General features: G+C 41.2%; 5 protein-coding genes across 7 annotated transcripts; 3 read left to right on the top strand and 2 right to left on the bottom strand.

The window, feature by feature from the left end:
* Positions 1-4,857: 4,857 nt before the first annotated feature.
* On the bottom strand, positions 4,858-7,859 carry BDBG_17790. Of its 2 annotated transcripts, XM_031725436.1 has the most exons (3): positions 7,535-7,859; positions 5,378-7,481; positions 4,858-5,271 (listed from the first exon to the last, which is right to left on the bottom strand). In XM_031725436.1, exons 2-3 carry the CDS (start codon positions 5,473-5,475, stop codon positions 4,920-4,922), a joined length of 450 nt encoding a protein of 149 aa, XP_031580848.1. In that variant the 5' UTR covers positions 5,476-7,481; positions 7,535-7,859; the 3' UTR covers positions 4,858-4,919. The 2 variants fall into 2 exon arrangements, with proteins under 2 accessions (XP_031580848.1, XP_031580849.1); XM_031725437.1 differs by having other exon boundaries at positions 4,858-7,481; positions 7,535-7,853.
* Positions 7,344-12,777, top strand: BDBG_08571. Of its 2 annotated transcripts, XM_031723620.1 has the most exons (6): positions 7,427-8,592; positions 8,880-9,000; positions 9,121-9,161; positions 9,255-9,684; positions 9,761-11,210; positions 11,279-12,713. In XM_031723620.1, the coding sequence occupies exons 1-6, from the start codon at positions 8,556-8,558 to the stop codon at positions 11,294-11,296; spliced, it is 2,097 nt and encodes a 698-aa protein (XP_031580847.1). In that variant the 5' UTR covers positions 7,427-8,555; the 3' UTR covers positions 11,297-12,713. The 2 variants fall into 2 exon arrangements, with proteins under 2 accessions (XP_002620991.1, XP_031580847.1); XM_002620945.2 differs by having other exon boundaries at positions 7,344-8,592; positions 9,761-12,777.
* Positions 12,778-12,813: 36 nt separating this feature from the next.
* Positions 12,814-14,913, top strand: BDBG_08570 (uncharacterized protein). Its single transcript, XM_031723619.1, has one exon. The coding sequence runs from the start codon at positions 13,053-13,055 to the stop codon at positions 13,488-13,490; it is 438 nt and encodes a 145-aa protein (XP_031580846.1). The 5' UTR covers positions 12,814-13,052; the 3' UTR covers positions 13,491-14,913.
* Positions 12,846-14,972, bottom strand: BDBG_08569 (2,3-bisphosphoglycerate-dependent phosphoglycerate mutase). The gene is made up of 4 exons (XM_002620943.2): positions 14,579-14,972; positions 14,214-14,468; positions 13,916-14,137; positions 12,846-13,782 (listed from the first exon to the last, which is right to left on the bottom strand). The coding sequence occupies exons 1-4, from the start codon at positions 14,758-14,760 to the stop codon at positions 13,716-13,718; spliced, it is 726 nt and encodes a 241-aa protein (XP_002620989.1). The 5' UTR covers positions 14,761-14,972; the 3' UTR covers positions 12,846-13,715.
* A 138-nt stretch (positions 14,973-15,110) lies between these two features.
* On the top strand, positions 15,111-17,766 carry BDBG_08568 (uncharacterized protein). Its single transcript, XM_002620942.2, has 3 exons — positions 15,111-15,549; positions 15,628-15,817; positions 16,807-17,766. Exons 1-2 carry the CDS (start codon positions 15,427-15,429, stop codon positions 15,802-15,804), a joined length of 300 nt encoding a protein of 99 aa, XP_002620988.1. The 5' UTR covers positions 15,111-15,426; the 3' UTR covers positions 15,805-15,817; positions 16,807-17,766.
* The last annotated feature ends 29 nt before the right edge of the window (positions 17,767-17,795 follow it).

Raw genomic sequence — 17,795 nt, 5'->3', positions numbered from 1 at the left:
CATGAAATAAGTCAGCTATAATCAACTGACCTGAACTTCAAGTTCTGTGTTATCTGAAACAGCAGTTCTTGACTGATGAGAACTGCTTCTGAAAGAGAGAGACTAATGTAGCAGGCTGTACCTGATCAATTATATAGACTATTTTATTACACTTCACAGATTTTAACTACTTCATTCTCAATCATCAATTCAACATTTTTAAAACATATATACTCTGATTCTTGATCATTCTTGATCACTGATTCTCAGTCATTACAAATGTGTACAGATTCTTCTACTCTGAAGCTTCACTGCATACATCATCACATACATGTATAAATATTCACTTTAATCACTGATTCTCACACTTTCTCTTTCTTTTCCTTCTCTAACATTTTTCTCTTTGTTATATAAGATCTATCAATATCATACCGATCTATTCGGCGTAGGCCTCTTACACAGTCTACTCAATCATGTTCAATATCATCACTGTAGTGAAAAGTACTGCATTTGTAAACACTGAGTCACTGACAATCTATATTACTGATTTCACTTCCTGCATGAATGCTGAACTGACTGTGCTATTTTCAAATCTTTGAGTAGTAGATATTATCAGCTGCACTCTCATTATAATGACTCAATTCTCAATAACTATAACAGATTGATTACAGTTAGCTAGCTAGTAAGTACTGACATTGTCTTCTGCACTAGCAGCTGTGTTGTTCTTGATTATCTGTCTAAGTACATTATCAAGGCTGAAACAGACATAGAATTCTATCATCAGATTATTCAATAAGTGATTTCAAGAGTCAGTTTAAGTCACTTACTACTCTCTACAGTTATTAAACTTATGAATCAGTTTATTAATGAGTGTAATTGATCTACTCAGAAGATTTATCATCTTCTTTTAAATCTTTCTTTATAAATGAGTTCTTGTAAGTCAATTACAGTTGATTATTAGTCTGAATCTTAACATTGTCATAGCTATATTCTTGAATCTGATGAATTATAATATGATTTATTCTTTTTAAAAAAATATAAGCAGCAGTCAACTGAATTTGAAGATCTTTTATTTTTTAAATTTCTTCAAATCTTTTCTCACAGTTATTAAATTAAGAGATGTCTCTGTATAAAACTCTGAGTATTAATCTACTTTTCTATTTATCAGTTTAAAACTGATTTAGAGAACTATGCTTATATCAAACTTCTTCTTCATCACTCTTTTTATTAAATTGAAGATCTCAAGATTATTAATCTTCTCATCTCTTAACTCTCTTTTACAGAGATCTTTAATTATTACTGTCTTTCTTATAATCACTCAGTTAATGTCTATGATGAAGACATGCTGAAATCAGAACCTGAGTTTGAAGATAATCAGAATAATGAAGAAGAGCTTGATCTCTCTTAAGTATTACTTATCTATTAAAACTCACAGTGTGATAATAATGATCTTATTAACATCTAAAACTGTGAACAGCTTAATCATTGATTCTTAGATTTCAACTATGATTGAAGCTCTCATATTAATACTTATATCAATCTTAACACAGAATTTTAAAATAATATGAAGACTGACTTCTCTGCAGACACTACTTTTCATAAATATAACTCACTCAAGACTCTAGACTCTGATCAATATCTTCTTCATAACACTATTCTCTATTATTATACTGAGATTCTTAACAGCAGATTCTCAGATTCTTTGCTAATTAATCTAGATAATGAAGATGACACTGATAAAACTTATCTAATTATGATTTTGTTTACAACTCTTCAAAATCTTGCAGAGGCTCAAGATCTCTCAATCTTAATTATTTAAGCTGTGTCAACTGATGTAGCTACTTACTTCATTAATACTTGAATCTTATATATATTATTTCAGCTCTTCATATACAAGAATATGTTATATAAACTGCTTAATTCTTAAAATCTTCAATCTTTACAGGCTCTTTTTAAGGATGTTCACTATCTATTAATTGATAAAAAGTTAATGATTGATTTATAGTAACTTTTATAAATTGATCAGATCTGTTATTATATATTCTCTTATAAAAATACTCATTTTAATGATCTCAGTATCATTCTCAGTGAAGATTTCTATTAGCTCTTATCTATTTTTCAAACTCTGCTCTATTATAACAGATGTATTAATTATAAAGAAGACATTCAGAGCTATTAAATTTACTTAATTTTTAGTAAAATCATTTAACTTACTGTGATTTAATAATAAGTGAGTGAAGATATCATCAGCTATCAGTTCTGTGAGATCTTGAAAAATCTTCAGCTTGATCAGTTAACTCTGAGTGATTGAGAGTTTCTTTTAAAGTATGTATAGACTCTTATCTCTCATGAAGCCCTGATCTTTGAGAATGTAATTCACATTTATACTAAGAAGTATCATATTTATATCTATAATAATGATATTATTTAAAGCTGTAAACAACCTGTTATTAATATTCAGATTATAAATGTTAATATAGATACTTCTTAGTTAGATTCTGATAAGATTAATAATCTTTATCAGAATCTTTCTCTCTTTATCAGCTACTGAATTATACTTCTACAGAATATTTAAATAGACTGCAGTCTTGTTAACAGTACTCTTGAAATTCTTCATAATATTGTATAAAGTCTAGATATAAAGAATCTCTGTTAAGATTCTTTATTTATACTACTAATTAATTTTAATAAATATGATAGCTCTGCTTATTTAAAATGAAAGAATCTTAAACTTGTGTCTATCTTCTACAGCTGTTATGACTTTTCTCATATTAATCAAGTCTGCAGCTGCATGCAGTTCTCTATTACAGTTATATATACTATTACAGTTTATAAATCTCAAGAATTATCACTTGATCAGACTGTTCTTGATATTTCTGAGACTGAATTTCAGACTGATCTCACATATATTATAGTTTTATAGATTAAAATATATCAAGGTCTTCTGTTTAAACAATTCTTTAATTATTTCAGATTTTATCAGTCTGATGATAGAGTGAGCAGAAGCATGCAGATATATGAGATTAATTATATAAGATATTAAAATTAATAGATAACTAAGTTATATTTCTTTTCTTTTTATAGATCTCTGCTAATCTATATTCTATATAGATTTATTCACTCTTTATTTCATCTTTTTCACAGTTTATATTTAATCTACTTATTTACTTATTCTTTATTACTGTAAGTTCTTCATTCTCTGTTCTATCATTTTCTCTATCTATTTTACTCACAGATTTACTGAATTCAATTATTAAACTTAATAAATCTATTATAGCTGATTCTATTATAATCACTAAATCTGAGAATGAGTAGTTAGTAATCTATAGAAGATATTGAAATAATCTGAATATTAATCTATACAGCTTAGATTTAATATAATAATATTTTTAATCTGAGAGATTGAGAATCTTCTGAGATCTGTGTTATTAAGACCTGTATTATATTATATAATAAGAGATATTGAATTCTTACAGCTGTTAATACATGTATAAGAGAAAGTAAATGAATCTCAGAGTATTTCTTTTCTCTTTAAAGAATTCATCTTATCTCTTATCTCTCATCTCTATCAGCTGTTTTTTTTTTTTTTTTTTTTTTTCAGAAATCATATCATTTATCTCTATTAATTTATCAGAAGTTTAAAAAATCATTAATACTATTATTATAATTGAAAACAATGTCTTGAAACATGTTCATTGTAAGTAAAATTCTTTAAAATAATAAAAATTACAATTCTAATAATTAGTATAGTTCTAAATAACCTTATTCAGTTTACTAAGCTACTAACTGTTAACTTCATTCTCAGTTCTATATTTATGTCTGTGTCTGTCTCTGTCTCTGCTGCATCTGTCAATTCTAGATCATTGAGTCAACTATTAACTTGTTTAACTGAAAGAATGTCTGAGAAGCTGTTAAAGAAGTTACAGACTCTTATTAAATTATTCTATACTTAGAAGTCAGTCTTATAAGAGAGTCATCAGATTAATATAAAAATCAATACAAATTATAAAGCTCTTCTTCTATAATTCTGTGATGCTGTTTTTACAGTTCTCTACAGTTACTGTATTAGAGAAGAAGACTCTTTTATTATCTGTATCAGTGCTCTGAATCAGTGTTATAAAGCTTGTATCAGTTATCATTATAATAGTACTGAAAGTTACTACTCTTATCATAGAAGTAAGTTACTTTTTAATATAAAATATATCAATTCTAATATAATTAACTAATAGTTATATATAGTCAATGTCAGTAAGAAGAATAATAAAGTGAAAGAAAAGAAATAGAAGAATGAAAAAAGAAAGAAAGTTAAGAAGAAGAGTTTATTCAAGAAGTACTCTACAGCTGAGAATACAGAGACTAGAATTTTAAAAAAATAAGTAATAAGTGTTAAATCAGTTAACAGTTATGATATTAAGATTTTAACTCTTTATATTGAAAATAAGACTCTGTATAAGAAGAATACAGCTCTGAAGACTAAATTCAGAACTATTATAAGTCTTCTTCAGATCACTCAAACTGTTCTTGAGAATAATATATAAGATAATGAGATAGAGCAGAGTGTTTTTTATTTTTTTTCTTACTTAGTTAGATAATGCTTTTACACTGAAAAATGAATCTCTATATGTTTTTACAGTTCTATTCCTTCTATTATTATTAATAATAAGCTGTAAAATCAATCTTGTGAGGTCTTCTGTTTTGAGCTTAGCTCCGCAACATCTTTGCACACAGAGGCTTGTATGCATTAAGATATTTTAATAATGGAGTTGAAACCTCGCAGCCTTTGATTGAGAGCTATCTTGCATAACTGAAGATACAGATATAGATGATAAATAACTATATATGCCAAGCTTTTTTCTTACAGCTTGCTTCTCTGTGTCAGAAAAAAAAAAAAAAAAAGAAAAAAAGAAAAAAAAAAAAGAAAGCATGCATAGCTGCTAGTGTCAGCGCCACATTTCCCCTTGCGCCTGTAGCTGCTGGCAAGCCACAGTGCAAGTGCCACTTCCGTCACGATCCGAGAAAAAAGAAAGGAAAAGAACAGTAGTTGCAGTTACTGAGTAGGAGCGGGTTGAAGGGAGGACGTAACTACTATGCATGTACTGTACTTGAACGTAGCTTGGGGGTTTTGTTATCCAACAGAAGATCGCCGTTAATTGGCGATGAAGCCGAGTCCGAGTACAGTACAGTACGGGGAAAAGCTTCGGAAGATGAAAGGTATTTGGTTGGTTGTCTTTGTAGCTTGGTATTGAAGAATTCAAATGGCAGGGTTCACTTCTTGCAAGCAGAAAAGGGAGACTGGGTATATAGCATTTCATGTCAGGACATTTTAATGATTTCAAAACGGGGGTGGGTTTAACTAATAGTAGAGGTGTCGTGGGAGCAAGTGAGTTGAGTAACTAACTATATGCAGTACTTCGATAACGATGCTAACAAAGGCCTACCGTGCAAGGGTTCATTTCTTGCAAGCAGAAAAGGGAGACTGGGTATATAGCATTCCATGTCAGGACATTTTGCTTTCCCTGCACGCTGGACAGAGTTCTGTGAGCCCTGGGCTGCAAAGCCTGTGAAAAAGCGTATCGATGATATATACTCCGTACATAAAATGAGGCTTGATTGGGCGATTGCCTCTGCGAGGTACAGATTAACTTATTACAGAGTACAGAATATCATAGATTCGCTTTGTGGCGAGTTTTCTAGCCCTGTGTGCGGAGTACAATAAATAATAATAATAATAATAATACAACTTGCACAGTAAGTACCGTACCTTTAGGGTCTGGTTGGCATTGCGATAAATAGCGGCGAAATGGAGCGCTTAAGGCCGAATATTGTCTGTTCAGTGTTCACCGGTTCCTACGCTGTAGCCCTGTGAGCTGAGAGCCAGCCAACCGGGGACGGAAAAAACACATGGAAACTTGGAAAGCCCGTCTGGAAATAATAAGAATTAATAATAGTTATATAATAATTTCTTTTCCTGGCCTGCATTCCTGACGCAACACTGGCCACGCTTGTGCCTGCCTCGGTCTTAGGCTCTTCTTAGCTTCGTTGAAGCCGGCTATGATGATGATGATTGTTGGTTGGAGCGAGGGACCAGTGTGGGCTGTGCGCCCTGTAAACAAAAACATCAAAATCAAGGAACAACTATCCGGGCTAGCTTCAAATCTAAAGGTTTGAAGCTAGTTAGTTTTTTGGTCCTGGACTGAGCCATCCTGAATCCTCCCTGATTTTCCTTGCAGGCCCACACCCTCGCCCTTCCCGCACGCAGAAAGTGGGCACGTATGTATGTATCAGGCAGACTATCTCAGCTCAGTATCCCTGCGACCATTGGTGAGTACAAAAACAAAGACATCCCACCACAAAGCCGAACGAAACAATGACATTAGTATTGACTATGACGGGGATTTCCAAATGAATGGTTGGTACAGCTGCGAAGTTGCACAGTTAAAGTTGTATGGCGGAGTCCATTTCGATGGTTTGCGAACAATATCCGTCAGGACTCAAAGAAACTAGCCGGACTATTGAAAAAGCATCCCTTTGAGCGGTGCAAGAGTAGTCGTTTGTGGGAGCAGTCATTGTACAGACATGTACCTGTACCCGTGCCTGTACAATGTTGCAACGACCTTATATTGAAGACTTGAATTGCCCACAATAGTCGAGCCTCTTAAAAGAGAGGGAAAAGGCGAACAGGATGGGGTGTTGCAGTACAAACACACGAGGCTCAGACGACGATCAGGACAACCAGCGACGGTGCTGTTCTCGAAATGCGTCAGGATTTTCTTTTCTTGTTATATGTTTTTTTTTTTTTTTTTTTTTTTTTCCTTTCTTGATCGGCGAAAAAGCTAGGGAAGATAGCGTGTTGACAGTGTGTCACTCTGCCTTGCTAGTTCTGAATGTCAAAGCTCCCATAGTTGACAGGCGACACTTCAACTGTCAACGCGCATATTGCCTGATATTCTTGGAGTATGTATGACATGACAAGAATCGCACCAACGAAGAAGAAGAAGAATCAAAGCCAGATCAAATTTCCGCGAAATCGGCTGGCATCCGGGATTCCTTGAAGTAAAGCGATGCCAATGCTGATGGAAGAACCACAGGCATGGCATACGCTGCGTATATAATAATAATGCCAAGTTTGTTCGATTGGGCTGTCCGTTCACCATAAAATTAATAATAAATATTTTTTCCCCTTTCCTTCTAAATTCAAAACTTCCTCGAGATCTCAAATCCCACGGAACACAGATGACGCTCCACAGCATGACTTTTTGTTGGTTCCAAGTCCAACGATTTTTTTTTGTGCTTCCTCGAGCCGCCTACCTTGCAACCGGTTTGCCACCGCCCAGCCCAAGTTTGGCCTTCCTTGTCCCGTCCGTTCGGATTTAGCAGAGAGAAAGAAAAAAAGAGGTCTCTGTTTTGTGTTGTGTCCAAGCTCAATCGTAGTGGAAGTAGTTCCAGCCAGTCCCGGTGGGTGGCCTTGCGTATGTATGTATGCCTGGCGGCCCGGCAGAGTCCTGTCATCAGTTAGTTAGCAACAGTAGTAATAAGTTAGGAGTGAAGTAACAACAATTCAGCATCAGCATCAGGGACATAGTAAGAAGTAGTTCTCAACCAGAACCATCCATCTCCCCTTTCTGCTCACTTGCTGGATCTCTCTGCACACACTCGTTTTTCCCTCCTCCTTTCTGATCCCGCAGACAGAGAAGAGAGCTGGGTTATATATAATAATACTTGGTGTACTTTTTTCCCCATCTCTAATTTACCCCAGGCCGTTCATTTATTCTCTGGAGGTGGTCGTTGCGTTAGTAGCAGTAAATTATTAGACTGTTGCTGCTCTGCTGTCCGCTGTTCCACTTATTCTTGATTTGTTCGTTGGTCGTCGTCGTGTCGTGTCTGGGCCTTGATTGCCCAAAAAGTAAAAAAAAATCGAGCTAAATACTTCACTGACTTCGCCTGCTCCAACTCCCGGCCAACTACTCTCTGTACACCTCTCACCCATCGCCATCGCCATCCTCACCTCCATAGCAGCAAGTTGTCTCAATCTGTCTGTCGGATTAGGATTCCTCTTCTCTTTGTGTTTGCTTGCTTGCTTCGAACTAGAGGCCTTATTCCGCTCCCGCTGGTCTGGTCTGACATCGTCGTCGTCCTCGTCGTCATAACGCCTCTATACTCTTCCTCCTACTGTCGCTTCAGTTTACACACACACACACACACTCTCTCTCTCTCTCTCTCTCTCTCCCATTACACTCTGCTAATCGACCTCGAGATCGTTAATCTCTCTCCCTTTCTCTGTGTCTCGTTCTTGTCTCTCGTTCGTCGATAATTGTTCTTCTCGTTGCCGCTCACTACAGCTCCCCTCCCGCCCTCGGTTCCGGCCCTTCGACTTCCCTCCCCCCTCCCCATACGAGAAGACCAAGCTGGATGGCTGTGTCAGCCACTTCTGCGTTCTAGGGAGAGTTTTGCCGTTTACCGCCTGCCGATTGCTGGGGGAACTTGTGCTCTTTTTCGTTCTTTAATTCCCATTCCGCGTCGTTCCTGCGGCCCGCGTTGGACCTCGGGGTCTCCTTCTCGTCGCTGCGTTGCCGGCAATGACTCCTTCGCCGCCCAGACTGCGGATTCTGTCAGGTGCGTTTTGCTTGCATGCGTTGTGTGGCTTGCTTTGCTTTGCTTGGGTCGCGCACAGTCTCAGAACTCTTCAACCGCTGGAGATCTTGTCCTTTGTCCTTTGTCCCTCAATTCCCCTTTCAACCCCCTCAAAATACCACTATATGCCAAATCTATCCATGTATATCGTTGGTTGTTTGGTCATAGTCTCTCGATGCCTAAATGCTAGAGAGCTTTGATCCATTGATTTCCACTTGTCCCATTTGCATTCTCAATGTCGAAGCGCCGCGATACTAACTGCCTTGTAGTTGGAGGTAATGCGATATCTGCCTTTCTCTCCTGGCGGCTCCAAGCTACAAATGCCTGCGATGTGACCCTCGTATGGAAATCAGGCTTTGAATCTGCTTCTCAATATGGTCTTACTTTCAGGTATGCAAGCAACTAGACCTTTGAACCCGCTTCCCTCCCCTTTGAACCTCCTTTTGAACCTCCTTCAAAGCAATCGTGTGGACCTAGTTTTTTAACTAATTCATGATTTGCGTCATTTAGATCAAAAGTATTTGGAAATGAACGCTTCAAACCCTTTCGGGGTATGTAATCCCTTACAATTCGGACCCCATTGGAGTGCAGCTGCAAGAGAGATCGTCCGCTGATTTCAAATCTTTTTTTTTTTTTTTCAATAGTCGTGCGCACTCCAGAAGAAGCGGGTTCGACCGACCAACCTTTCGACTACGTTATTCTTTGCGTGAAGGCTCTACCAGACGTCTACGATCTTGCCTCCGTCATTGAGTCGGTCGTGACACCCCAACATACCTGTATTCTGGTTAACACCACAAACACATTGGGTGTCGAGGCTCATCTAGAGCACCGGTTTCCTACAAATGTTGTTCTCTCTTTAGTGTCTGGAATTGAGATAATCCAGACCGGGCCCAGTGAATTCGAAATTACATCATCGACAAATACTTGGGTAGGACCTTCTTCAAAAAATGCCATGATTCCTTCATCTATTCAGAACGATATGGCTGTAGCCTTGGCTATCACATTAAGTACAGGCCAAGTCGACTGCAAAGTGTCAGAAAACATCAGACAAGAGCAGTATGAACGCATGATCGGGTAAGCCACGATTATTGACTCTTTTTTTTTTCTCTTCCCCTTTGGGTAATGACTCTTAACCGATATATGATCGCAGGCCCATCGCATTCCATCCCGCGAGCGTGATATTCGAACGCCCAAACCACGCAGACCTCTTAGAGAAAATTGGGCTCCGCCAATTAATCTCTGATGTTATCGAAGAGCTCGTTAGCCTAGCCAAAACTCAGGGCTGCACCTTTTCCGAGAAATTCAAAGAATCGATAATTGAGAAGATGATCGCCCATTCAGATGCACCGAGCACCATGTACCAAGATTTCTTAGCGAGGCGTCCAATGGAGGTGGAAACATACCTGGGATCGCCGGTAAGGATAGCAACCGAAACTGGTATTAAAATCCCTCGAATAGAGACGCTATATGCGATGCTACACCACCTCAACGCCAGCAATCAGGCAAGGCAACCGCAGGAACCAACGTCACCAGGCCCCGTTCACCCACCCCCAAGACTTTCATCTGCGCCTCCTCCCCGTCCCCCGATGAATGGAATGCGGGGCAGTCGAATGGGACCTGGACCTGGTATGGGAATGCCCCCACCTCGACGTGGCCCGTCCTCGATGGGTATGCACCCGAGACCACCTCCCAATGGATTTCCTCCAAGGGGCCCGCCGCCGCCCATGCAGCGAGAATTATCAGAAGAGCATAACCTGGACGAATTTAGCCATCTTATGCTGTACGATGACGTGTTAGAGGACGGGGCGCAGAACGGTGGATACGGTCCTATGTCAAACGGTGGAGGCCCTCCTCCGGACCTTCCTCTGAGAGAGCGCGAGCTAGCACTACGGCAACGTGAACTACAATTGAGGGAGCAAGAAATTAGCATGAGAAGAGTTGGACGGCGAACGTCGGCGGCGCGTGACGGTTTCGACGACATGGACGACGATGATTATTTCGACCCAATGGATCACCGTGGCCCACCCCTACCTCAGATCGATCCCGACAATTTTGACATGCTGAGCGTTACTTCTCGTAGAAATCGGAAAACACAAAGTCAAAATCCAGGCCAGTTCCGCAAGAATCCTGAGATGGGTGGTGGTGGTAGACCTCCCTCAGCTTTCAGCAGGCACTTTGGCGGCGGTGGACGAAGCCGTACGACCTCCCGGTTAATGGATGAGATACCTGGTGTACACGACTCCTTGTTAAATAATCCCATGATGGGCTATTCCTCCAATCGATATGGAAATGTCGACAGGAAAGAGATTCGCGACGAATCAAGAGCCAACTCACTGACAGCCAGTCGGATGAATGAGGTAGGACAGGGCAACTTCCACCCGCCAAGTAGACGAACTAGCCAATCTCCTGGAACTTCTTTTCACCCTGCCGGACGTGGTATGGGCCGGCCACCCCCCGGTCACGACTCGTATAACGGGCAACCTATGCTGCCCACAGGGAGGAGACCATCCCCTCCTGGGGCGAAGAGAGCGCCAATTCCAAAGTATCCTCCTGGACAAGGAAGCGTGGCGGCGCCGCAGCAAGTCGAGCAACATGTCGGGGTGAGCAACTCGTATCCAGCCAAAGGCACCCTAAAAGTTCGAAGTCTGACAGGGAGTGCGAGCGCCAGCGCGGGGAGTGGCGATAGCGGCGTGAGCGCCAATATCGACTCCGAAAATTCCGCCCACAGCAGTCAGAGCAGTCTAGGTCCTCGTCAATCATCGCTCGCTCGATGAACCAATTAAAAATATTCGACCTTCGCATTTTGTTAATGCTCGATTTCTCGATTGAGAAACCCTCGCTGCGATTCCCACGAACCAGAAAACTAAGTTTACGATACGACTTTAGACGTCTTCTGCATTGATGATATCCTCACCCTACCCGTTCCGCCGTGATCGTGATAAAAGTCGATTGCGGATAGACGGTTTAACTTTTATATAAGCCAAACCATTACATATTCTACTTGCTGCTGCTATTGCTCTTCTCTTGTTCTCATTCTCCTTTGTTAACTCTACACCCCCCATTTGCATACTTTTCTTTTTCTTTTCCTTCTTTCCCCTTCTCAAGGCATAACCGTTTCCCTCACAACTAAATATTAATGGCAGCTCTTTCTTCAATGGCTGGTAACTGGGGGGCTGATAAGAGTAATATAGCTTCGTTGCTGAATTACCGGTTTATACCCAAACATTCAATTTTCACCTTTTTTTTTCACCTTTTTTGCGCCGTTGGGGCTTGTTTGTGTTTCAGTGTTCAGAATAAGCTGATTGAATTTCCTCTGTTCTCAGTACTTCAAGGATGCATTGTTTTTATCACGAGTCATTTGGGCGGATCATAAAATAATCACTATAACCAAATGCGCACACAATATACATATCCTTTATTTCCATTTCTACGTCCCTTTCTTAACAAACCCGTATTGTTTTTTACTTTTCATAAACCTTCGAACCTAATGTTTCCCTGTTGTCCCCCTTCCCCCCCTTTTTTTTTGTTTTCTAAGCCCTCTACACTTGAATTAATGTTTTGCATCTCCCCCTCTCCTTCCTATACCTACTTTTTTCACTTTTTTATCCTATGTTGTATTGGCTTCTTTTCTCCTCTTCTCCCTTTTTTGCTTTTGGCCAGAAAACTATTCTGTTGCCTACACATATACATATGAGCTGGCTGTTAGTTCAGAGAAGAGAAGGAAGAGACCAACCTTAACTTAACCTGGCTTGGTAATGAAAACAGTTTCGAGTCAGACTTTATTTCTTTCGTGATTTTTTTTTTTTTGTATGGGGGTTATTAGTCCTGTCAGGAGCGTATGGCGCAAAACTCCCACTGCCCTCCTGGGGTGCTCTGACGCCAATAGTATATAACATACATATAAGATGAGAATATAGATATGGGAAAGAGTGTATGGTTGTAGAAATGACTTTCTTTGGCGATATCTTTTCCTTCTTAAGATTCCCTCCCTTTTTCCCCTCTGTATTTATCAACGTGGGTAGAAATACGGACTGCTTCGTGCGAGTCATTGTCAAGTATTCCTGTCTATAGCCGGCACGTGAATTCCCCCTATTGGTTTCCAAGTTATTATCTATTCGATTTTCCTTTTTTAACTATTTCTTTTCTTACCTATTGAGTAAACTCTATCCCTGCTGTTTCATTGACTGAATGCACTGAATCACGTGATATTCAACTTGGCTACCAACGAAACATCACCGTCCATCTTCAGCAACAGCAGGTCAACAGCTAAACCAGCCGTTCATTCAATTCTCACATTGTACATTAATGTGCACTCACTAATCTCCATGAAAGCATAGAAGCAAAATAATATAACAGCAAAGCAAAGCCGACTATCACTCCCGTAACCTCGCCAGCTAACGCTACAAAATACACAAACCAACAACAAAACATTACTGGAGAAAATGCCACCACCCTACCACCAACGTCAACAATCCTTCTATAATAACCACAATAATAATAATAATAATAACTACCAATCCCACTCCCGCACCTCCTCCGCCACCGCCATGGCCGGATATACCGCCAATCTCACCAGCACCAACCCTTCATCAAACTCAACCTCGCACACCCTCACACAACACCAAACGTCTATGTCCACAGCCAAAACGCGTCAATACGCCCATCTACACTCCCAACTCGCACAGCTCAACGCACATCTGGCCGACATGGAGAATCTCATGCGCATGACGGCGGCGCAGGCGGGAGATATGCGGTTTCTGGGCGGATATGTGGGAGGATTGTTTATGGGGGCTGCTAAGGTTCTAGGGGAGGAGGGGAGTGCGAAGACGGCTGCTGCGTGTGGGGATGAGAGTGGAGGTAGGAGGGAAGGGGATGATTAGTGAGGTTGTTAAAGGGTTGGGAGTTGATGTCACAGAATGAAAGGATAAAGGTATTCTTATGGTTCTCTCATACCGTGGGAGGTGGAGTGTTAGGAGGGTGGGGAATGGTGTTCCTATATCTATCTAATATGGTATACGAAGAGTCTACGCTCGATTGGTCCAGCAATGAGGCGATCTCATCTCATCATCCACCGCGACTCGATCACTCCTCGAATTGCAAATCCGTTAGTCACCAACGACAAATGCTCCTCCAAGAATAATGGCTGGCTCGTCAATGTTGTGATGTTCGTAGCTAGGAAAATCGATTAAGCGGTGTCAGCTATGTCCCGCAGGGAAAAAAAGGAGCAGTCCTTTTTTTTTTTTTTGAAATTTTCGACCTTTGCCAATTTGAGTCAACCCTCACTACAGAGAGACGTAGGACATACCTCAACGTTCCCACACCTCCAGCCTCCAGAATGAACGCCGTTTCTGTAAGCGGTTTTCCAATCCAGCGCATCGCAAATGCTCGCAAAATGTGCCCGTGCGCCACAATTAGAACATCGCCGTTCGCAGGCTCGTGCGCTAACTTGGTCATAGCTTTGCTATGATATTTCGATCTGATCTCGGCGATGAGCGCATCAAGGCGCCTGGTAACATCATCGGCTGATCTGTTTTGCTTTTATTTTAACAACAAGAAGAGGAGAGAGTGGAATGTTTCAGCGGCCCGCCTTTCGGTAAACGTACTCTCCACCAGGACACCCGTCGCGCCAAATATCCCACGAGCCCTCTCCGTTCTTAGCACGCAGCTCTCGGATTTCCGCACTTTTCATCCCTTCATAATCGCCATAATCCCATTCGCGAATAGCTTCGGTGATTTCCACGCGTGCTTCCGTCCGCGAGGGTGTTTTCTGTCTTTCTTGTAACCAGGGAAGCGGTTCTTTGCAACCAATCTCGAGAAGTTCGAGGGTTCTCTGCGCTCTCTGACGGGGGGAGACATATCTTAAAAGGACAACACAATCACATGAGTGGGAGCCGTAGGTTAGGTGGTTTGCGAATTCTAATTCGGGGCAAATTGGGAAGAAAGAGAGCCATAAAATGTTTTAGCTTACATATGTGCCAAATGCTTTGGGACTATCAATCTATCATGTCCTACGAGCGCGTTGCCGGTAGTTTTCACTCGTTTCTCTCCGTCCTCGGTCAATGGCAGGTCTGTAGTGCCTGTATGCTTTCCATTTAGAGACCATTCTGTCTCGCCGTGGCGGATGATGAAGCAGCGCGGGGTGGAGGGCATCTTTTTTTTAGTGGATGTAAGGTGCGGGCGGTGTGTTTATATGTATGTATAATGATCAAATGGTAAGAAGAAACGAAGTTAAACAAATATAATAAAGTTGGTGGGTTAACAAAACGGTTCTCCTGTACAATGTGCCTTGCAGAGTATACAGACATTCCTTTCTTTCTTTTATATGTCAGGACTGTGCCACAATATCGTCACGGCGGGCCTATCTTCTCCATAATAAATTCCCTGCTCACAAGTTACGAGGATATTTAGGTTCAGCTTATTCAGGACGCAGCAGGGAGCCAGCCTGCGCCGTTTACGAATGATTGGATGAGAAGGGAAGGTAACAGCGAATACTCGTATAGCTTTTTTGGATATTTATTCACTTTGTAAGCACCTCGCTTCAGATGAGAATATTGAATAGTCTACAGAGATAAGGATAAGTCCTTTTGCCTCTGGACCCGTGGACATAACCAATCCGTCCAAATTGGGAAAAATGAATTAGGGCTTCATATGGATGCAAACAATGCAAACAATGCAAACAATGCAAACAATGCAAACAATGCAAACAATGCATGTAGTTTTCTTTATCTCAGCTTCAAAAAAATATACTCGATTGCATATTTTTGAGTAGCCCAACCCTTGCTCCGTGGGAAATCCTCTCATAGTTGTCAATCGCAAATGTCCTCAGCAGCTATCTCTCCCAAAGCACGACGGATTATCCTCACAGCCGGCGTCACAATATGCACAATTACGGGCTCGTTATACGGAGCACGCTTGAGAATGGATCAGGATGCAAAGAAGGTACGTGTCTTTATATCTTCCTCTCGCCCATGGATGTTAAGTATACAGCATCCCTAACATTACGCTCCAATTTTCTAGGAAGCTGAGAAACAACGATCCGCCACTCCGGCGGAGAAAATTCAAGCTCTCGAAGCAACCCGGGAGGAACTCGTTAAGCGTCGAGCGTCGCTGGAAAAGCAGATAGGGGAGCTGCGGGCCAGACAGGAGAGCAGGCGCAGGAATGAGAGCATTGGTAACAGTGGGCGGGAGCGGTGAAATAGAGCATAAGGTAATCTGAGCTAAAGATTATTAAGTTCTTTTGGCTAGCCAGTTGCCCACGGAGAGCACACCCGGCTGTGCTTTAATGGATGTGCACAATAAGGACAACCGGCAGGAGATAGTGATGAAAATATCTCCTATTTACATTTGCCCTCGCATTCGAATTCGTCTAGGTGTGGACGGGTTTTTTGGTCTGTGGGGTGCGGCTCCCGATGCGCGTAAAGGACCGTGCTCATATCTTATTATTTGAGTAGAGTTACGTCGGATAACGATCGCAATCGCAAATGAACGAGTCAATTTACATAGGGGACAGACTTAAACAAAGCCTTAATTGCTGGGACTACCGACATGTTTCCGCATGCGACTTACGCCACCCCTAGAGTCTCACGGCCTCCTCTCACCCTTCGAACTCAACCGGTACTTGTTGACGCTCGCCGAGATTCTGCGGATTCAAATAACATTCGTTTGTTATGTCTTCCAGAATGGAATGATATTTTGTTGCTACATCCGCTGGTACATGCTACTCGCGGATAAGCATTTCATTTTATGGGGGGAGGCTAGTGACGACCAGACGTCAAAGGGAGAGAGAAATACTCCCGAGCTGTGCTCCCTGTCACCGCGGATCAATGGTCGAGATTATATGCCACGGGATGGGATCTCTGAATTTTGGCTGTCCCCAACCAAAACCATACCCAGAAAAGGAGGGCAAAAGGAAAGGTGGTTGTTGTGTATATGCCTTTCATGCTGGGGAGCTACGGATGGAAATGATCGGGTTGGAGGAGCTCCAGTTCTGTTAGCCTGGGAAATGAGTGAGATTGCAAGAATAGCTTCGGCTGAGTCCTATGCAGCCACATACAATGAATACAAACGTGTTTTGGATACATAATTAGTTTGAATTTTTTTTTTTTTTTTTTTTTTTTTTTTTTTTTAGTGTAAGAAGGTTCTAAGGTCTTGAATTGTTTAAAATCTCTTTGAAGATGCTTTCTAACTATTTAATAGGTTTTCTGAACAGGCATTTATAAAGAAGCCGTTGGGTTTTTCACAATGCAATAAGGAACTCCCCCGATTCGATCGCTCTGTGGTGTTGGTTTGTACAGTAATATATTGCTAATCCTGTTATCGCCAACACATTTTGCTTCATTTTCCAAGGGCTTCAAATATTTGGCCATGTCTCATTCTATTTAGCATTAATGCCATTCATTGCCTCTCAGTATTCTTAACACGCACACTACAAAACAACTTTTTCTCTTCGAAACCATCCGTATCTCCCATAAATCCAAAGCATAATGCTTTCGCACTTTACTCCTCGGCACACACCAGCCCTCCTCGTCGCGTCAGCCACCACCTTCGGCGGACTACTACCATTCTTCAATGCCGAGTAGGCGATCAAAGAATTCGGTCTTCCACAGCGCATTGCGGTCTCCAAACAAGCCCAATCGGTGATGGTCACACAGTCAGCGCGCACCACTGCCATTGGAATTACGCTATTGACGTTCTACTCCCAAGACAAGCTCACTGAATTCGATACCATCCTTGTAATCCTCGCTTACCTGGGTTTGGTGGATGGTTACGTGTGCTGGCGTGAAGGGATGCCTGGGAAGGCGGCTTTCCGTGCAGCTGTGGGCTTTTTAATCGCTGCCTGGGGCTGGTGCGGGATGACTGTGGGACGATGATGAGTGCTTTTAGCAGAGGGGGGGGCGCGTGAGGGGTGTTTATCTGTTTTGGGCTTCCTCGGTGTGCTGGAAGCATGGTATGATGGATGAGGATAATTATGTAGCGTACAATAAATGTGCATGTGTGGGAACAAGAGAATTATTCCAGACAGTTTTTACAAATATCAGTAAACATTTTATATAGGAGTCATTAAGTTTCATTTTTTTTTTTATACGCTCTGTAATTATTGCATGTTGGCTCATGTATTCGTTGGGCTTTGGTGTAGATTTCATTATTTCGTCGCCGTTGTTACTAGAGCTCGAATAGCTGTTTGC

Source organism: Blastomyces gilchristii, assembly GCF_000003855.2.
Source record: "Blastomyces gilchristii SLH14081 genomic scaffold supercont1.25, whole genome shotgun sequence".
In the NCBI taxonomy this organism is placed as follows: Eukaryota; Fungi; Ascomycota; class Eurotiomycetes; order Onygenales; family Ajellomycetaceae; genus Blastomyces; species Blastomyces gilchristii.
Note: the sequence above shows the minus strand (reverse complement) of the source record. Positions and strands in the feature narration are given on the sequence as shown.

Bases quoted from the DNA above. Each gene is read 5' to 3' on its own strand.
- BDBG_17790 (XM_031725436.1), bottom strand. From the start codon at position 5,475: ATGGAATGCTATATACCCAGTCTCCCTTTTCTGCTTGCAAGAAATGAA. The intron at 5,272-5,377 runs GTTAGTTACTCA...CTATATACCCAG, and splicing joins TTATCGAAGTACTGCATATA to TCTCCCTTTTCTGCTTGCAA.
- BDBG_08571 (XM_002620945.2), top strand. From the start codon at position 8,556: ATGACTCCTTCGCCGCCCAGACTGCGGATTCTGTCAG. The intron at 8,593-8,879 runs GTGCGTTTTGCT...ACTGCCTTGTAG, and splicing joins CAGACTGCGGATTCTGTCAG to TTGGAGGTAATGCGATATCT. The intron at 9,162-9,254 runs GTATGTAATCCC...TTTTTTCAATAG, and splicing joins ACGCTTCAAACCCTTTCGGG to TCGTGCGCACTCCAGAAGAA.
- BDBG_08570 (XM_031723619.1), top strand. From the start codon at position 13,053: ATGCCACCACCCTACCACCAACGTCAACAATCCTTCTATAATAACCAC.
- BDBG_08569 (XM_002620943.2), bottom strand. From the start codon at position 14,760: ATGCCCTCCACCCCGCGCTGCTTCATCATCCGCCACGGCGAGACAGAA. The intron at 14,469-14,578 runs GTAAGCTAAAAC...TGTCCTTTTAAG, and splicing joins CCAAAGCATTTGGCACATAT to ATATGTCTCCCCCCGTCAGA. The intron at 13,783-13,915 runs GTATGTCCTACG...CGATTTTCCTAG, and splicing joins GGAGGTGTGGGAACGTTGAG to CTACGAACATCACAACATTG.
- BDBG_08568 (XM_002620942.2), top strand. From the start codon at position 15,427: ATGTCCTCAGCAGCTATCTCTCCCAAAGCACGACGGATTATCCTCACA. The intron at 15,550-15,627 runs GTACGTGTCTTT...CCAATTTTCTAG, and splicing joins TGGATCAGGATGCAAAGAAG to GAAGCTGAGAAACAACGATC.